This window comes from Myotis myotis, unplaced genomic scaffold (assembly GCF_014108235.1).
Source record: "Myotis myotis isolate mMyoMyo1 unplaced genomic scaffold, mMyoMyo1.p scaffold_m19_p_17, whole genome shotgun sequence".
NCBI classification, from domain to species: Eukaryota; Metazoa; Chordata; class Mammalia; order Chiroptera; family Vespertilionidae; genus Myotis; species Myotis myotis.
The window spans coordinates 20,749,698-20,770,926 of NW_023416321.1; the positions used below are offsets into that span (position 1 = coordinate 20,749,698).

The following is a 21,229-nucleotide window of genomic DNA, read 5'->3' on the forward strand; positions in this document are numbered from 1 at the left end:
CTTGCTGTCTTGTTACGTCTGTATTTATACCAGTTGATTCAATCCTATCAATCTCTATTCCAAAGGTTAGGGCGTTTCTTATCTCCATTCCAGGGAGTAAAGATTATGTAGCTTAAGCATGATTGTTCATAGTTAAAGTGATTAATTACCCGCCTGGCACTTAGTTAAGAGGTTTTATTCCCTCCCTAACTTCAGGGGAAAATCCATACTTGGGGAAACAACCTTTCTCAGAGACCTTGGTTAAAACACATAGTGCCAAGAAGGTGAGCAAACATTTTAAGGACAGTATGCCATATATGCCAGGTCCTTTGAAACAGCAAGGATGGACTGGCTCCCGGCACTTGCTCAATCCCGATCGGGCTCAGTCCCGATCGGCCGGACCCCAGCAGCAAGCTAACCTACCGGTCAGAGCATCTGCCCCCTGGTGGTCATTGCACATCATAGAGACTGGTTGACCAGTTAATTGTCTGCCCCCTGATGTTTAGTGCATGTCTCATAGCAAGCGGTTGAGCAGCCTTAGCATATCATTAGCATATTGTGCTTTCAGTGGTTGTTCTGCCACTCAATCTATTTGCATATTACCCTTTTATTATATAGGATTTGCCATGTATAGTCTTCTTTGGTGTCTGTTCTGGTCTTTTTAAATTGGGTTGTTCTCTTACTGTTGAGGCTTTAAAAAATTTTTTATTGATTAATTTTAGAGAGAAAGGAGGGAGAGAGAAAAACACATTGATTTGTTGTTCCACTTATTTATGCATTCATTGGTTGATTCATGTGTGTGCCATGAGCAGGGATCAAACCCACAACCTTGGTGTATCAGGCTGATGCTCTAACCAACTGAGCTACCTAGCCAGGGTGCCTCTTATTGTTGAGTTTTATATTTGTACTAGAGGCCCAGTGCACGAATTTGTGCACCAGTGGGGTGCCTTGGCCTGGCCTCGGGATCGGGTTAAAACCAGCTCTCCAACATCCCCTGAGGGGTCCCAGATTGCAAGAGGGCACAGGCCAGGCCGAGGGACCCCATTGGTGCACAATTGGGGCCTGGGAGGGACATGGGAGGTTGGCCAGCTCAGGAGGGACCATGGGAGGGCTCCAGGGCATGTCTGGCCAGTCTTGCTCAGTCCCGATCGGCTAGATCCCAGCAGCAAGCTAACCTACCAGTTGACTGTCTGCCCCCTGGTGGTCATTGCATATCATAGCAAGCAGTTGAGTGACCTTAGCATATCATTAGCATATTACACTTTGATTGGTTGAACGGATGATCAGAAGATGAGACACTTAGCATATTAGGCTTTTATTATATAGGACCAGAGGCCCGGTGCACAAAAATTTGTGCACTCCGGGGGAAGGGAGGGTCCCTCAGCCCGGCCTGTGCCCTCTTGCAGTCTGGGACCCCTCGGGAGATAACGCCCTGCTGGCTTAGGCCTGCTCCCCGGTGGCAGAGGGCAGGCCCAATCCCTAGGTGAAGCCCCTGGTCGGGCTCAGAGCAGGGCCGATTGGGGAGTTGGGGCACCGCCCCCTATCATGCACAGAGCAGGGCGGATAGGGAGGTTGCGATGCCACCCTCAGTCACGCTCAGGGTAGGGCCGATTGGGGGGTTGGGGCACCGCCCCCTGTCACACTCAAGGCAGGGTCCATGGGGAGGTTGCAGTGCCACCCCTGTCACGCACAGAGCAGGGCCAATCGGGGTTGGGGCGCTGCCCCCTGTCACGCACAGAGCAGGGCCCATCAGGGGGGTTGGGGCTCCTTACCCTGTCACGCACAGAGCAGGGCCGATCAGGGGGTTGGGGAGCTCCCCCCTGTCACGCACAGAGCAGGGCCCATCAGGGGGTTGAGGAGCTCCCCCCTGTCACTCACAGAGTAGGGCCAAAAGGGGAGTTGGGGCACCGCCCCCTGTAACACACAGAGCAGGGCGGATCAGGGGGTTGGGGCGCCGCCCTCTATCACCCACAGAGCAGGGCCGATCAGGGGGTTGGGGCGCCGCCACTGTCACACTCAGGGCAGGGCCAATGGGGAGGTTATGGCTCTACCCCATCACACACAGAGCAGGGCCCGTGGCGGGGGGGGGGGGGGGTTGGAGCGCCGCCCTCTATCACCCACAGAGTAGGGCTGATCAGGGGGTTGGGGCGCCGCCACTCTCACACTCAGGGCAGGGCCGATGGGGAGGTTATGGCTCTACCCTGTCACACACAGAGCAGGGCCTGTGGGGGGGTGGGGGTTGGGGCGCCGCACCCTGTCACACACAGAGCCGCAGGGCGATCAGGGGGTTGGGGAGCTCCCCGTATCAGGCACAGAGCAGGGCTGATAAGGAGGTTGGAGCGCCTTCCCCTGTCACGAACAGAGCAGGGCGGATAGGGAGGTTGTGGCCCCGCCCCCTGTCACACACAGAGCCACAGGGAGATCAGGGGGTTTGGGCACTGCCCCCGTCACGCTGATCCTGGTGCCGGGAGGCCTTTTGGCTCAGCTGATCCCGGTGCTGGGAGGCCTTGCGGCTCCGCTGAGCCCAGTGCTGGGAGACATATTACCCTTTTACTATATAGGATAGAGGCCTGGTGCATGGGTGGGGCTGGCTCGTTTGCCCTGAAGGGTGTCCTGGGTCAGGGTGGGGGTCCCCACTGGGGTGCCTGGCCAGCCTGGGTGAGGGGATGATGGCTGTTTGCAGCTGGTCACACACCCTTCAGGGTGGGGGTCCCCACTGGGGTGCTTGGCCAGTCTGGGTGAGGGGCTGAGGGCTGTTTTCAGGCTGGCGGGTGACTGAAGCTCCCAACTGCTCCTTTTTTTCTTTTTCTTTTTTATTCTGGGCCTGCTTTACCTCTGGCTCCAGCTCTGAGGCCTCACTGCTGAAAGCAGGTATCTGGTTTGTTTGGGTTCTATAATCGAAACAATGTATAACTCCAGCTCTGAGATCCCGGCTCCCTGAAAGCAGGTTTCTGGGGTTTTGTTTAGCTTCTGTATTTGTTACAATGTTTCAAACTGCAAGCTAAGAGGCCGGCAAGGCAGGCGGGGAACGTTGGACTCCTCTGTCACTGAAGCAAGCAAGCCCCATGTTAGCTTGAAGCTGCCTGGCTGCCGACCGCCATCTTGGCTGGCAGTTAATTTGCATATCACCCTGATTAGCCAATGGGAAGGGTAGCGGTTGTACTCTAATTACCATGTTTCTCTTTTATTAGATAGGATATTTAGGATGACTGTGCTTTATCAGATATATTTTTTGCAAATATTTCTCCCAGTCTGTGGCTTGTCATCTTGTTTTCTTGACATTATCTTTTGCTGAGCGGAATTTTTTAATATTAATGATATTCAGCTGATGAATTATTTCTTGCATGGGGTTATGCCTTTGGTGTTTTATCTAAAAAGTCATCACCATACCTAAGGTCATCTAGATTCTCTCCTATGTTATCTTCTGGAAGTTGGATGTCCATTTGTTCCAGCTCAATTTGTTCAAAAGACTATCTTTTCTCCCTTAAAATGCTTCTGCTCCTTTGTTAAAGATCATTTGCTTGTATTTGTATGGGTCAGTTTCTGACTTTACTCTTTCCCTGTTTTGGCTATACTGAGTCTTTTCCCTTTGTATATAAACTTTAAAATCAGGTTGTTGACACTCACAAAATAACTTGCTAGGACTTTAATTGGGATGTATTGAATCTATAGATCAAGTTGGAAAAAACTGACGTCTTGACAGTTTTGTCTTCCTATCCATGTACATGGAATATTTCGCCATTTATTTAGATCTCCAGTATTTCAGAGCATTTATTTATTTATTTTTATTATTTAAAAATTTATATTGCATTTATAGGGGTGACTTTGGTTAATAAAATTATATGAGTTTCAAGTGTACAATTCTATAATATATCATCTGTTTATTGTATTGTGTGTTTACTGTCACTGAAAAAAATGCTTTTATTGATTTTAGAGAGGAAGGGAGAGGGAGAGAGATAGAGATAGAAACATCGATGACAGAGAAACATTGATTGGCTGCCTCCTCTACTCTCCCTACTGGAGATTGTGTCTGCAGCCCAGGCATGTGCTCTGACCAGAATTGAACCAAAGACTTCTTGGTGCATGAGTCGATGCTCAACCACTGAGCCACATCAGCTGGGCTCACTGACCATTTTTTGATTACCATATACCTAGCCCTGTAGGACATGAAACTGAGGACAAATGGTTTTTTCATTTTGTTATCCTTTAACTTAGTTGTTTAAAATAGAGAGTATGTGATGTTCCTGGCGGGGAGAGTTAATTTCCTTTCATTGGTAAGGGAAGATAGTATGGTGAACCTTTGCCCTGTTTTATAGTACATTAGTAATATATTAACCTTTTTTTCCCAAGCATCAAAAGAAGGTAGTTTAGCCCTTGTACCCTCAGAGGATTGTTTTGAGGTTTTCATGTCTTTAAACTTCTGCTTGTTTCTTTTCTTGGTGTGTCATGAGACACAGCTTAGTTTGTCTCATGTCAGCTTTGCTTTCTTCTGGTGGAGTCACAGTTTTTCATTTGTAAAACTAGGGATTTGGATTAAAGTGATCCAATTCTAATAGTCTTGTAAGGCCAGAAAAAGGAAATGTTTTTCCTTGTTGGGATATCCTATATAATAAAAGTCTAACATGCAATCTTTCCCCTCCACCGGAGTTCAACTGCTCGCTATGACGTGTGCTGACCACCAGGGGGTGGCGAGGAACAGGGCAGATGTCGGCTACACCATGCGACCTCTTGGTGGTTACCTGGGGGCGGGGGTGATGGGGACAGAGGTTCAGTGAGAATGTGGTGGGACAACGACCTCACTCTAACTCCCCCTGCTAACCTCCCCCGCGTTCAGGTGCCAGGCGCCCGCGAGGAGCCTGCCCTGCACCCGTGTGGTGCAGCGTCTTCTGGGTGAGCTGGGCCACAGCTGCTGGGACCACAGGGACAGGTCAGGCTTCCTGTGGGTTCACACAGGAACCGGTCTGTGAGGCCGGCCGGGTTCCGTGCGGTGCCACTGGGTGGCCCACAGGCTCACACTGTGCCCTGGCCCCGCGGTGTCTTGCCGCGCTCACCACATCTCTACATGGGGACTCGGGTGGTATGACTCAGGTGGAGGGGGGAGGCCCGGGGGCCCTGGTGCTGCCCAGGGCCCAGAGGTCAGCTGGGACCTGCCCTTCCACACCAGACACTCGCCTTCTATGACTGACCAGGCCTAGGGACCACACCTGTGCATGAATTTCATGCACTGCGCCTCTAGTTTAAATAGATGAAACCAGTCTGGTATTAGCCTTCCTTTTTTTTTTTTTTGGTAACATTTTGTAATACAATTTTGTACTTATAGAACTGTTGAAGTAATATGACAGGCCTTGGCCTGGTAACTCAGTTGGTTAGAGCATCAGCCTGATATACCAAGGTTGTGGGTTTGATCTATGGTCAGGGCACATACAGGAATCAATCAATGAATGCATAAATAAGTGGAACAACAAATTGATGTATCTCTCTCCCTCTTTCTCTAAAAACATCAATTAAAAAAAAAGAGAATATGAAAGAAAGTCCTTTATACCTTTTATCTAATTTCAGCAGTTTTTAACATTTTGTTGCATTTGCTTAATTATTCTTTGTATATGTATATATACATATATACTTATAAATATACATTTTCTTATTCTGAATCATTTGAAAGTAAATTAGAAAGATTGTACTCTTACCACAAAATATTTACTTGTATATTTACTAAGAACAAGGGTAATATCTTATTTAACCAAAGTCAAGTTATCAAAATTAGGAAATTTAACATCGATACAGTGCTATTATCTAGTCCAGAGTCCATATTTAAATTGTCCATTGTCCTTAGAATATACAAAAGTAGTTTCAGAACTAAGCTATACCATTGTGGAAGGCCACTCTATACAACTGGAGTTTAGTATTTACTTACAGGTTTTGGGGGGTGGGGGGAACCTGCTCTTCGCTGTCTGCCCTGCCTGGATCCTCCTGGAGCAGAAGCTTGGGGTGGGAGATGGTGGGAACTTCTGTTACCACTCAGTACAAAGGCTAGCAAGATGGGATCTGTGGACACACTGGTTGCCAAAAAAATTTTTTTTGAAATTCTAAAATACCTGAACAGCTTTAGGAAACTGGGAGTTGTGGGAGCTACCACTCAGCCACTGAACTCAGTGGAATAGATCTTCTATACTACAGAGCTGTAAGAAAATGGGGGGCTGCACTGGCATTAGCTGTTCCCCCATTCATTAGCTGTTCAGCCGGATCCTCTGTACAGAGGAGAAACGGGGTGAGAGAAATGGTACCACTTTAAGGCTGCCAAGCCCTCAGAATTAGTTCTTCACACAAAGTTGTGGGGGGATGACTATATTAGCTATTCGGATGTGATACTTCCAACTGTTCTTGCTGAATTCCACAGATTCCATCTCCAGAGACATGGATAATTTGACTAGTTTAATTGATGTTTCTCTGGGAGGGAGGTTCTGCCTAACTCTTCATACCACCGTTTCTAACATATTATATAGTTAAAAATTCAAACGCTACAAAAGAAATGAGGTGAAAAGTAAGTCTTCCTCTCCTAAACATGTCCCAGGTCTGATTCCTAAAGGCAATGACTACTACCAGTTTCTTATTCAAACATAAAGAAATGTACACTTATATGACCTAGTCTTAATTTTTAAACCTGAAATTTCAAGATCTTGAGCTGCTGCAGAAAGCATCTTCCGTTTTTGAGCATGTGACTTGCTGACTCTTGTTATATTCAAAGTGTGTATTGCCTTTCCAGCTGCTTTCTAAGAGCATTTATAGTCTTTAAAGGTTAACACGTTGAGCACCCAGTCAGTTACGGGTGACTGACACTATACTTTCCGTCCGGAAGACAAAACAGGCTGGGTGCCTAACGTGTTAAGCAACCCTTTCTGGCTTGGTTCTTAGTCATCATAGATTACCTAATTTAATTTATTACATATCTATTGGTAAAACTGGCTAGTTTTCTTAGATCTAACATTGAATAAAGATTTTAAATATCAAAATGAGGATATTGTCAACATTTTTAGTAACCTTTTTTTTTGCTGTAGTAAACTGTATTACAGTGTCTGCTATTATATATACAGTGGGGCCTTGACTTACGAGTTTAATTCGTTCCAAGACCGAGCTCGTTAAGGAGCTCATTAACTCAAATTACTCTGTGTCAACTCAATGCAAAAAATCGGCGGAGAGTTAGCTGGTATCTCAAAAAACTGGTTAGTCGGGACACTCGTAAGTTGAGGCCCCACTGTATTGCTTTAGAAATCAGACAGTGGAGAGAGGGCTTTTAGGTGGTGAATAGCTTATTGGTGGTAAACAACTTAGCCTTAAAATAGAACAAATTTAAAATAACATTGGGTTGGTTTTAAAGTTTTTATTTTAATTGTGATATTTTTAGAAATAAAGGGTACTTTATTTGTATGTGATACTTACAGCCTTATTTCCCCACTTCATCTCTGAGGATTGTTGTTGAAACCCTTTCAGTGTAATAGTTTTGTTTTCTGATTTATAGCTATATACAAAATATTGAATTATCTTCCCAAAGGGAGTTTTGCTGATACAGCCTTGTTTTGCTGCTTTAGCTTTTTATTTATAGTTTTTGCCTCAATAGCATCTACCTATTTGCATGAGATAAAACTGATCATAGAATTTCATCTGGGGAAAGATAATAAATTAAAGAAAATGACAAGTCTACTGGTTAAGTAAAGATGGATAGTCAAACTTTTGTGTAGTAGGAGGATACACTTGCTAGACTGTACAAGCTGTGTGTGATACGGACTCTAACTACTATGTCCTCTCTCCTATTGTCTCTAGCTGCTTTCTTCAGTTGCTCCCTAGGTAACAGGCAGAAACTACATAAAGCCTGGGATGGAAGACTTTATTTATATATATATTTATATTTGTTGTTGTTAATCCTCACCCGAGGATATTTTTTCCATTGATTTTTAGAGAGAGTGGAAGGGAGGAGGGATGTTGGAGAGAGAGACAGAGAGACAAAGATAGAGATAGATAGGGAGAGAGAGAGAGAGAGAGAGAGAGAGAGAGAGAGAGAGAGAGAACATCTATGTGAGAGAGACACATCAATTGGTTGCCTCCTGCACGTGCCCTGACCAGTGATCCAACCTGAGATCCTTTGGTATGTAGGCCGGTGCTCTAACCACTGAGAACACTGCCAGGGCAGGATGGAAGACTTTATATCTTCTGGAGCATTTTCTTTAGTCAGATTACTTTCCTCCTAATACCAGGAACTGCTGCTATGGAGATTCATAGTGTAGTCTATACAAGTGCTGCTTCCTAGAAGCAGGCAACATGGTGCTTCTGGTAAATGTAGCTGTGATGGGTGTACTGAAGGAATAGGACTTGTGGTATGATGTGGTACAATGAAGGAAGGATCCTTGGGAAATCTGAGAAATAGAACTCTGAAGGAAAATTACCCTGTGTGAAGTGTTATGTGGGGAACTTGGGCCGTGATAGAGCACATCAGTCCCGAGTGCGATCCAGTTAGTCAATAACAGATAAGTCTCAAAAATGAAATATTGAGCAAAAGAAACAAGACACATAAAGTATATTTATACAAAGTTTAAAAACAGGCCAAAACCTTCTTTGGGGTTAGAAGTTAGGACATGTTACCTTTGTGGAGGGGTACAGGTTGTTATTAGAAAAAGGGCAAAAAGAGGGCTTTTGGGGTATTGTGATTCTGTGTGTTGATCGAGGTATTGAGTAGTACATTAGTGTGGTATGTTTGTGAACATTCATTGAGCTGTACACTTATGACCTGTGTAGTTTTCTGAATGCATGTTATACCTCAATATGAAGTTAAAAAAGAAAAGTAAAAAGTTTGTAGTAGTTTAGTTCTGCATATTTGACCTTTCTGTCTAATTGTCCATAATTGTGAATTGAATAAATAAGGACTGGTTAAATTGTGTTATGTTTCTTATATTTCTGGGGAATACAAAGTGGCTGTTTTTGAGAATGAATAATTCCATCTGCACTGACATGAAGCCGTTATTAAATAAATAAAGGAAGTTTCAGAACATATATCCTATTTATGTTAAAATAAATCACTATATACATATCCTTGTATATGCATAGAAAATATCTTGAAGGACACACATTAAATAATTAACAGTGGTTAGCCTTGAGGATTGATTTGTGGGTAATGTGACAAAATGGAGAACCTTGAACTTTTATGTAATTTTTTTTACTGTGAGCATGGGTTACTCTTATGATAAAAGTGAATTAAAAAATACGTGTATTAAATACTATTTTAAAGGCAAATGGATTGGGAGAAGTAATGTTGCTATATCTGATAACATCTCCAAAGTGTGGTTAAAAGAGAAAGAGGAGTTGTGGGAGTAATTAGAGCCCCCTCGAAAAGGTAATATAGATCTATCTTACTCCACCCCAGAGGGTGAGACAAATTTTAATGAGCTTGAATAAACAAAGTGAATGTAGACACTTGATATAAAATGGAACTAAATTGCCTCTGTAACTGTCTTTTAGTTGATCCAGAGTATCAAAAGGAAGCGGAACAGAGACATCGAGAACTGGCAGCTAAAGCTGGAGGATTTAATGACTTTGCAACTTTAGCTGTCATTTTTGAGCAGTGCAAATCAAGGTATGTGAGTTGTCTGTACTGGAAATTGTCGGTTTGAAATATAGCTCCAGTATGTACTTACTATGTGATCTTTAGACCAGTGGTTCTCAACCTTCTGGCCCTTTAAATACAGTTCCTCATGTTTTGACCCAAACATAAAATTATTTTCGTTGCTACTTCATAACTGTAATGTTGCTACTGTTATGAATTGTAATGTAAATATCTGATATGCAGGATGGTCTTAGGCGACCTCTGTGAAAGGGTCGTTCGACTGCCAAAGGGACCACAGGTTGAGAACCACTGCTTTAGACAGATTTGGTCAGGATGATATTGACCTTCAGGTATTTTTGTGAACATTAGTGAGATTCTTCTATGTCAGGTGACTGTTACTTAGTAAGCATTTATTATATAACTAGAGGCCCAGTGCACTGGGGGGATCCCTCAGCCTGGATATGCCCTCTCGCAGTCCGGGACCCCTCGGGGGATGTCCACCTGCCAGCTTAGGCCTGCTCCCCAGGGGATTGGGCCTAAGCTGGCAGTCTGACATCCCTCTGGCAGCCTGGGAGCCCTCAGGGGAGCGGGCCTAAGCCGTTAGTCAGACATCGATAGTGCTGTGGCAGAAGCAGGAGAGGCTCCCACCGCCGCCACTGTGCTGGCCAGCCATGAGCTGGCTTCTGGCTGAGTGGAGCTCCCCCTGTGGAAGCGCACTGACCACCAGGGGGCAGCTCCTGTGTTGAGCGTCTGCCCCCTGGTGGTCAGTGCACGTCATAGTGACTGGTCGTTCTGCTGTTTAGAGTCAATTTGCATATTACCCTTTTATTATATAGGATATTAGTGTGTTTTTTCTCTCCCTGAACCTTTCCTGAAAATGACCTTATAGAATTTTGGTTCTATATAAGTAGCTTAGATGAGAAAAGATTGGCTATTTGTTAAAGCATATGTGTGTAAAATATCCATTTACAAAGAATTTTTAATTCACTCAGAGGCACCCACATTTAATTTTTTTTCAAATTCCTTAAAGTGCTCTTTCTTTCTTTCTTTTTTTTTTTTTTTTTTTTTTTTTTAGAAAAAGAGGGAGGGAGAGAGATGTAGAGAGATAGAAACATCGATGAGAGAGGAATATCATCGTTTGGCTGCCTCCTGCACAGCCCACACTGGGGATTGAGCCTACAACTGAGATACATGCCCTTGACCAGAATCAAACCCGGGACCCTTCAGACCACAGGCCGACACTCTATCCACTGAGCCAAACTGGCTAGGGCTAAAGTGCTTTTTCAGTAATTAGATATATCTCATAAAAGAGCTGACAGTTGCTTTTGGGTTTCTAGTTTTGTAATAGAAATGAGGATGTTAGACTGTCTTTCACTTATAGAAGATATTCTCAAGATACTGTTATTTTTGTTTTTCAGTGGAGCTCCAGCTTCCTGGTGCCAAAAACATTGGATTCATTGGAGGTGCTTATTTTCTGCATTTCGTGTTGAAGCTCAACTTCGAGACCTAATCAGGAAGCTTAAACAGGTGATTGCTTTTTTTCTTGAGTAGCATTTGGACAAGACCCTCTGAGTTACCCAAACCATGTAAATTATGAGATGTTCTAGTCTGGCTTGTAGTAACAGGCGCCATTCCTAACCCTGTGTGAGCACCAAGCATTGTAACCTCTTATCCTGGAGGTCCTTTACCTGGCCTTGGTTAGTTTCCTCACATTCATGTGCTAATCAGCACTCAGCTGAACACAGATCTCTGGAGTTCTCTATAAAGGTCTCTTCTCTCCTGAACTCTGCCTTTGAACTCCAGTCATTTTGGTCTTCCTGTATTCTCAGCTCTGTCTCTTTACCTCAGGGAGTTTTCCGGATTCCACTTGGGTTTTTCCTTCTCTGCACCTTGATCCAGAATCTCTTTCAAGGTTGACAATGCTGGGGTGCTTGTTGGGTTTACTTAATTTATTTCCCTTTATTTTAATTTTAATGATTTATTGGTGACATTGGTAAGTAAAATTATATCTTGTTGTATTGCTCCCTTTATCTTATGAACTATCCTTCTTTGTCTCTTATTATATCTTTCATTTTAAAGTCTATTTGGTCACATATTAAATATTGCAATCCCAGGTTTTTTTTTCCATTTTCATTTGCAAGAAATATCTTTGCCATCCTTTTACTTTTATTCTGTATATTTTGTTCTGAGGTGGGTCTCTTGTAGACAGCATATATATGGGTCTTGTTTTCTTATCCATTCAGCTACCCTATGTTTTTTGATTGGAGCATTTAAGCCATTTACATTTAATTAAAGTGATTATTGGTAGGTATGTATTTATTGCCATTCTTTAACATTTTTTTTAATCTTCACCCAAGGATATGTGTATGTGTGTGTGTGTGTGTGTGTGTGTGTGTGTGTTAATTGGTTTTAGAGAGAGGAAGTGGGGGCGGGGGGGGAGAGAGAGGGAGAGGGAGAGAGAAACCTTAATGTGAGAGGGAAACATCAATCAGTTGCCTCCTTTATATACCCCAACCTGGGACCAAACTCAAAACCTAAGTGTGTGCCCTGACTGGGAATCAAATTTGCAACCTTGTGGCATTTGGGACAATGTTCCAACTAACCGAGCCACCCAGCCAGGGCCTTTTAACATTTCTTCTAATACTGGTTTGGTGGTAACGAATTCTTTTAGCTTTTGTTGTTGTTTTGTCTGGAAAGCTCGTTATTTATCCTTCAATTTTAAATGATAGTCTTGTTGGGAAAAATAATCTTAGTTGTAGGCCCTTGTTTTTCATCACTTTGAATATTTCATGCCAGTCCCTTCTGGCCTGAAATGTTTCTGTTGAGAAATTAGCTGACAGTCTTATGGGAGCTCCCTTGTAGGTAACTGACTTTCTCTTGCTGCTTTTAAGATTCTCTCTTTGTCTTTAACCTTTGCCATTTTAATTATGATGTGTCTTGGTATGGGCCCATTTGGGTTCATCTCTTTTGAGACTCTTCCTTTATTTCTTGGAGATCATTATTCCTTATCACTTGGTATATGTACAGTATTTTAAAAGTCCCTATTTTGGTTGTTTCAAGCAGAAGAGTAAATCTGGTCCTTCTTACTCCATATTGGCCAGAAACAGAATTTTTAGAAATGTGGATTTTTCAAAATAAAAGAATATTTTAAATTGTTCTATGAGATTTACCATTGTGTGTGTGTGTATATATATATATATGTGTGTGTGTGTGTATATATGTGTGAGTGTATGTATATGTGTGTGTATATATATGTGTGTGTGTGTATGTGTGTGTATATATATGTGTGTGTGTGTGTATATATATATATGTTCTATATTCTTTCTATAGCAAAGTGATTTTCCAAGAGAGACCTTTGAAGGCCCTAAACATGAAGTACTACGAAGATGTCTTTGTGCAGGCTATTTCAAAAATGTAGCTCGAAGGTAAGCAATATGAGCTTGGGAGATGGGTAAAGAAGAGCTCGTATATTTGACTACAATATTGAACTATTTAATATTAAAGATTGATGATTTGATTTAAGCTCTGTGATTATGATCAGCTATTACAGTTACCCTTTTCATAATTGTGACTTGTGCACGGAAAGCTGCAGTGGCTCAGAGTGGGATACTGGAACTCGAGTGGGGCAGTAGGGGTGTCTGAAGGACAGCTGTCCAGCATGGGTATCAGTGCCTTAGCAGAGTGACAAGGCTTTTTATTACAGAGGCGTTGCTCTGTGTAGGGTGTGAAAGCCAAAAGTTTGAGGATGACATCCCTAAAGGGTAGGTTGGTGTGGAGTGCGAGGGCTTGAGTAGGATGGAGTATTGAGTGTTAAGAGTGAGGAGGGCATTTTTGTAAGGAAAGGGATAACAGTGTTGGTGATGGGAGATTGATTCATTGTATACAGAGAAATTGAGCACATAAATATTAATAATGGTAAAAGGAGTTGGAAGTACTGAAAGGGAGAAAATGAGAATGAGCTCTGTGGTGTTGGGTTGGATCTTCAGGATATCATTGTGAACTTTGTTTTTTAAAATAGCTGGATGGATAGATAGATAGGGAAATAAAAATGGATGTTACTGTGAATATATATAAAACATGTATTTGTATGTGTGTAAATACTTATATACATATGTACCCTATCTCTGAGATGGACTGGGAGCAATGACACCATAATGCCCAGATCTTGACTTGGAAAAAACCATCTGCTACATGATGGACTTGCGCCTCTATGGAGAAATAGGGCCAGGAGAGTACAAGATGAACCTAGGACATCTTATTTTGCCAGTGAGCAAAGAAGTGATCAGTGAAGGTTGAGGCCATGTCAGAAGTACACAGGAGCCAGCTTGAATAGACTCCAACTGATCAAATATGGAACATTTTGAGCATCAAAATAAATGAAAGTAATGGTTGATATAACCCACTGAATAAAATGTGAAGTCATGGGTCTATGGTCATATAAATTAGTAAATTAATAAATTAAAAGTTTAAGGACAAATGGAATTATTTGCATAGTTGAGCATCTCTATAAAAGTCTTATTAATTACAAAGGAAAAAGTAATTTTTCAGTGGAAAGGCCTGGCAGATACTACCTAAGTTAAACAATCAAAGTGAACATTATTATTTCTGAAACAAATCAAAATCATGTTTTCTGATAGGCTATAATAAACACAATGTCACTTCTTTGATATTCCTGCCAAAGATGCATAACCTGAATCTAATCATTCTGAAACAAACAAACTCACATTGATTATAACTAGCCTATAATCTTTAAAGGTGTCAGGATTATGAAGGTCAGAGAAAGACTGGGGAAGTATTCCAGAATGAAGGAGACTAACGAGACATTAAAAGTAAAAGCAATACCTGATTTCTGAACTAGATCCTTTTGCTATAAATGATACTAGATCATTTGATAAAACTTCAGTGGGGGCTGAGGATTAAATGTTAGGAATATATTAGTGTTAATTCCCTGGTTTTGTTGGATGTATTATGATTATGTAGATGAATGTCCTTGGTTATAGGGAATGCAAACTCAGGTATTTGGGAATGATGGGGCATAAAGTTGGCACTAATTCTCAAAATGGTTCAAGTAAAAAATATTTTTGTACTGTATAAATATTCACTGTACTATACAGATATATAAAATAATTATAATGCTGTCTGATCTGGGTTATAATAGGAATACATATAATGTAGTATAGGAAATAAATTGTAATGACAATTGACCTAGGGCTGTTATATTGACAAGTTTTTGGAATAACATTTATGTAAGAAAGTGTAGAAGAGGATAAGAATTTGAAATTAAGAACATGAATTAGAAAAATTCATGAAATGTTCTAATTATCAGATTTTAGGATACTGAAAATAATTTATATCTTTAAAAAGAGATATAAATAACACTGTGTTTAAATCAGAAGACCTATGATTGGGACTTGCTTTTACCATACATTAGCTCTGTGACCTCTAGAAGGCTAGCTAACTTTTTTTGAAATCTCACTTTTGACCTTAAAGTGATTGGCTCTCAAAACTCAGGTTGTTTTGAGCCTTTATTATGAAAGTATTTTGGAAAATCTAAAGCACAAATACAATATTATTGCCCGGCCTGTTTGGCTCAGTGATTGAGCGTTGACCTATGAACCAGGAGGTCATGGTTTGATTCCCTGTCAGTACATACCTGGGTTTCAGGCTAGATCCCCAGTGCGGGGCATTGAGGAGGCAACCAATCAAAGATTCTCTCTCATCATTGATGTCTCTGTCTCTCTCTCCCTCTCCCATCCTCTCTGAAATAAATAAAAAATGTTTTTAAAAAATACACAAATAAAATATTATTGTTAATATTACTTGTTAACCAAAAGTGTTTATACTTAAATGACTCAGTTGTATCATACATAGTTTAAAATGAATTGGTAGAGAAGTAATAGTGACAGTTGAATAAACTTAAACCTCTGTTTATGGTACTCTATGTAGCAGAACATATAACTATTCATTGACTCAATGCCCTACTGATGTCTTTGTTGTACTGTCAGTGTCTTTATCCTTTCTTTTTGTTTCTGTTTTGTTTTTAGATCTGTTGGGAGAACGTTTTGCACAATGGATGGGCGTGGGAGCCCAGTTCACATTCATCCTTCCTCAGCAGTAAGTATCTTATTTTTAATAAAGAGAAGAAATTTATAAAGGTGTAAGATTAAGTGATATACAGATGTCTTCTACTTTTTGCTTTGAGGTTAAGTTTATAATATAACTATGTTACATAAAGCTGTCAAGGTATTGAGTTGGTCTCTATCCTGATTGAAGCATATAGGGATTAATTCAGAAGAGTTTGGGCTAATAGTATTTGGTTGGTCTAATGTGGAATAAGGCATTTTATTGAGTTATCATCTCTAAGTGAGTTCTTTTGTACAGCTTCACGAACAGGAAACCAAACTTGAATGGATCATTTTTCATGAGGTATTAGTTACCACCAAAGTCTACGCAAGAATTGTGTGTCCAATTCGCTATGAATGGGTGAGAGACTTATTACCCAAGTTGCATGAATTTAATGCACAAGACTTGAGCAGCGTGGCCCGACGTGAAGCAAGAGAAGATGCAAGAAGGAGATGGACAAATAAGGAAAACGTAAAACATCTGAAGGGTGAGTATATCACTTGTTCTGGTTATATAGTCCAGGAAACATAAATGTCCAAATTCTTATGTAATTACAGAAATATTGTTACAGACTTACATTCTGGCTCTATCTACTCAGAAAGCAAAGAATTATCATTAGTCTTAGACTTCGTTATTTTGATTTCCTTCTGTTTTTTTTTTTGTTTTTTTTTTAATATATTTTATTGATTTTTTACAGAGAGGAAGGGAGAGAGAGAGTTAGAAACATCGATGAGAGAGAAACATCGATCAGCCGCCTCCTGCACATCTCCTACTGGGGATGTGCCCGCAACCCAGGTACATGCCCTTGACCGGAATCGAACCTGGGACCCCTCAGTCCGCAGGCCGACGCTCTATCCACTGAGCCAAACTGGTTTCGGCTCCTTCTGTTTTTTTTTTAACCTCTCTGTCCAATAGCATTGTTAATAAGAATATATATTGAGTTTTTATCATATGCTAAAAGCTTGCATTACCCCATTAGGGAATTTTCATAATAACATATGGTAAGTAAATATCCCCACTTTATATATGAAGAAGTACTTAGCAGTGTACAATACTTTGCTAAAAATCCCATAGCTCATAATTGGTGAATCTGGATTCTGAATCAAGTAACCTGATTCTATGGTCCTTACTCTTAGCTATTATGCCATACTGCTTCCCAGTAGTACTTTACTATTTTTATTTGGTTTATAAAATTTTGTGAGTTATTTCCTCAGAACATCTCTTTTTTATTTTTCCGTGAAATAGGTTCCTAATTGGGAGGCATAAACAGCGTGGTACTGAACTAGGACAGAAAGCTTAATTCTACTTAGTTCACACATACAAAAAGCTTTTCATTTCAGTAAAGCTTTCTGAGGCTGATTGATGGAACAAGTTATATTATCCTTATTTAACATCACTGAGAAATGAAATGGTGAGGAATTTGCCCAAGATGATAGAATAGTCTTTTTAGTAACATTAGACACTAGACGTTTTGTTGCAGTGTATAACTGTAGTGTATAAATGCTTGAATAGGGCCAGTTTTTCTGACTGCTTCGGCCTCCGTGCTCTTGTTTTTTAGCCATAGACTGTATCGGTTTTTTTGAAAGGGCAGAATTTAATTTAATTTTACCTAAACATTGAAAATTAGGGCATCTCTTTCTCTTAACCTTTCTAGCACTGAATCTCAAAATTCAAGTTTTACTGGATTAATTTGTAATATTTTCAGATGGAATATCAAAAGAAGTCCTAAAGAAAATGCAAAGGAGAAATGACGATAAATCCATATCAGATGCACGAGCTCGTTTCCTTGAGAGAAAGCAGCAGAGGTCCCAGGATCACAGTGACACACTGAAGGGAACAGGCTAAGCAGTGAACCCTCCAATTCAGGAAGTAGGAAAAGCAGCCAAGAAATGTGCTTCTACTACCATTTATGTAAGACAGCACTACCAAGATGAAGTGGTCAGCAGTTGTTTTTAGCATACGGGCGAAAAGCAAATCAAACTCATTAATACTAATGGATGCAATTTTCAGAGAAGATTGGGTTGCCATAGTCATAGGCAATGATATATGAAACCAATGAAAGACAATACCTGTGATATTTTTCTCACTTCAATTTTGCTGGCCTTAACTAGTATCAAATGCTGTTGTTGAGATATTTTCAAAGAACATTGAATTTTATGTAATCAGTGTGTATTCCATTTACATTGAAGCATTAAAAAATTATTTTCCTTAAATCTCTTCAAGGCCTTCTTTTGCTATGAGAATAGTATTATATCAGGCTATCAGGTATGTGACCATTTCCTTCAGAAGGCTGAACATAAGAGGTTTTTATTCGGCAATATTTAGATGTCTGTTTAATTGCTAAAGAGCTTTATAGATATTTAGAGAAAAGACTTAACTAGTAAATAAAAAAATTGCCTATGGCAGTATTCTTTGTTGAATTAATATTAATCCTTAAATTGATTTTTCTGGGATTATATAAATTCCTTTTTATATAAAAGTATATTGTTTAAAACAGTAGCTATAGCCATTAACCAAAGGACAGATGATATATGTATATGTTCTTTTTGTAGCTGCCTCTACATACTTGTATCAGCATCATGTATGTAAGTTGTGACAGTGTTTTCAAACAGCTCTTACACCTGGCCTACTCTCTTGCCTCCAGCTGCTTGGGTAGGACCATTTAAACATCTATTATGCTGTATTGAAATGGGATTTTCAAAGCAGCCAACATTACATCACCAGTGTTTCAAATTGGAACCTTGAGGCTAATATCACACTCAGGCCATATTCAACACCTGCCCACTCTATTGTTTACTGTCTTGTATTCTAGTTATTTGTGTATTTGTCTTTCTCCCACTAGATTATTTGCTCTTTGTGGGCAGGAACTATGTCTTTTTCATCTTTGTATCTTTCATGGCACCTAGCACACTGCTTTGCACATAGTATTCGCTCAATGTTTGTTGAATAAAGCTATTAGTTTATTTAAAATTCAAAAGGCAATATAATGTGTGTTTTTAGAATTTTTCGTAAAAAATAAGAATCTAAATTGTTTATTGGTAACTAACACTTCTGCAGTTAGTTTTTTGTCAATATTAGAGACTTGAAGTCTTTATTGAAAAATCACATGAGGACCCAAATCCATGTGTTTGTTCTTGAAGTAAGGTGAGTGGTGACAGTTTCTATGAACATTCCCCGCATTATTAATTTATTTTCATCTTAAGTGCCCTCTAGTGTTTTAGCATGTTAGTCCTATCAGTTCCCCTTGTCAGGTTTATGTATTGGTGCATTCCTTCAATGTGGTAGGGGTGTATGTGGATTCTTAGAATAAAAGCTCTTTTATTTCTGTAAATTAAGCACACATTAAGTTAAGCACACGTTCTTAATCTATAGTCCATTCCGAAATTTCATTAGTTCTAATAATGTTCTTTATGTTTTCCTAATTCAGGATTTAATGTCTTTTAATCTGGAAAAGGTCCTTAGTCTTTGTCTTTTACATTTATCAATCTTTTCCTTTTTCTTTTGTTGCATTGGACATTTTCAGATAACATTTTGACATTTTAAAATAATACAGAATAGTTATTTTATAGAATGTTCTCAATTTGCGTTTCTCTTAAGACATCAAATTTGGTGGCACATGGTATTTGCCCCTTATTGATATTTTGATTAGTTGGTTAGGGTGGTTTTTTTTTAAATTTCTTCAGTAAGTAATTTGGAGGAGGGATACTTTGAAATAGCCTGTTCCTCATAAAGTATCACCTTTTGGATTTATCATCAACTGATGATTCTTGCCTGAATCAGTTTTATTATTTCTATGGTTACAAAATGGTGATCCTCCCCCGCTCCCACCAATTCTTTGCTATATTTATTTGTTATATTGTAAGGAAGAGCTTTCCTTGAAGAAGAATGTCTGATAAACAGATGGGTGCTAGAGAGCATAGCTCAGGACAGAGAATTAGAAAGCTAAGGGGATATTTGAGAGAGATGGCAAATAGTCCAGTTTGTTTGGTGCATAGAGTATATATAGGAGTTATAGGCTGAAAATGTTGGTCGAGGACAGATTATATGGAAGGCTTTGAAAGCCATACTATGGAATTTGGACATTTTTGTGCTATATAAATTTATTGGAGGGGAGTGACATCATTACAGCTTTAAGGTGTATTTGTGGCAGTGGTGCCCATAAGAGGAATTTACAGTATTTCTTTGAGAGGAATAATACTGGATCTAGTTGAGAAGGTGGAAGGAGCCTTGGAGGAAAGGTAGTGGTTATGAAGAAGTTTGTTTTTAAAAGAATATAGAGGATTCACCTTAAAATTACTAAATAAAACAAAACAAGAAACAAATGAAGACAAATGTTATCATAGAAAATTGGGCAAAGGATCCGGTCTGCCATTTCATAAAAGAAGAAACGTGAACGGTCAACGAATAAGTTCCTGAATCTTCCTAGTAATTAGGGAAATGCAGTTGAAAATAACAGATGCCATTCTTTTTCATCAGATTGGCAACAATAATATGCCTGAAAAGTGTTGACATAGAATAAATTGTTCTTTTTTTAGAGAACATTTTTGGTAATACGTAGTAAAGTTGAAGATGTGCTTAACCTGTGACCCAGAAAACCCACCTTGAGATTTATATCCTAGGAACTCAGAGATTATATAAAAATACTCTATTCCTCATAAAATGTTAACTCCCATAGATTTAACATCAGTTGATTTATAAAAATGTTATGTATGCCATTGTTTCTAATAGTAAAATATGGAACAGTGGATATAGCTATCAATAGGAAAATGGTTGAATAAATTGTGTTACGTTCTTATGGTTGAATTCTTTACAGCGTGCGTGAAAGTGATCTTTGAGACTCCTGATGCTTTGCAGAATAAATGAACCAGTTTACATTCCTAACAGCAATGTAATAAAGTGCCTATCTTATTGTAGCCTTGTAGTTCCTAATATTCTTTTATTGATAGACCAAAACAGGTGCCTCATTATTATGTTAACTTACATATTTAAATATTCAAGTCTTTCCTTATATTCAAATTGTGTACAGGAAATAAAATAGACTCATTTGAATTAGATAAGGCCAGATAGTAAGTATTTTAAGCTTTCGGGCCATACAGTCTTTGTTGCAACTACTCAGTTGTTGTAGTATAAAAGCAGTCATGGATAATACATAAACAAATGGATATGTCTGTGTTCTAATAAAACTTTATTTATGGACAATGAAATTTTAATTTCATATAATTTTCACGTCAGGAAATAGTCTATTTTTTTTTAAACACTTGCACTCTAATCCAGGGAAGCAACTTTTCACATACCTATTCTGATTAAAATGATTTCATTTGAAAGAAAATATTTCAATTACTATTTACAAGAAAAGATCTTAATTTCGTGAAATATCTGAGACTCTTCTGGTTTTTACTTTTTCTTCAAAGCAGAGCTGATGGGATTGAGCATAACATAAATCAGTAAGTTAAAATTTATTCTCCCAAAGATTTTCAAAATAATCTGTATTACTTGTTGTTTCTTTAACCTTAAAATATGAATAATACAAAACTT

The 21,229-nt window shown here is 39.7% G+C and overlaps 1 protein-coding gene across 3 annotated transcripts in view; it reads left to right on the plus strand.

Annotated features, from left to right (window-relative positions):
* The window catches only part of DHX40 (DEAH-box helicase 40), a 39,348-nt gene extending 20,672 nt beyond the window's left edge, over positions 1-18,676 (plus strand). For all 3 annotated transcript variants that reach the window (XM_036340156.1, XM_036340157.1, XM_036340154.1), the window contains 6 exons: positions 9,487-9,601; positions 10,990-11,098; positions 12,902-12,996; positions 15,616-15,685; positions 15,953-16,181; positions 17,400-18,676. In XM_036340156.1, coding sequence (XP_036196049.1) covers positions 9,487-9,601; positions 10,990-11,098; positions 12,902-12,996; positions 15,616-15,685; positions 15,953-16,181; positions 17,400-17,539 — 758 coding nt within the window. In that variant the 3' untranslated portion in view covers positions 17,540-18,676. The remainder of the gene's footprint in view (positions 1-9,486; positions 9,602-10,989; positions 11,099-12,901; positions 12,997-15,615; positions 15,686-15,952; positions 16,182-17,399) is intronic.
* Positions 18,677-21,229: the final 2,553 nt, after the last annotated feature.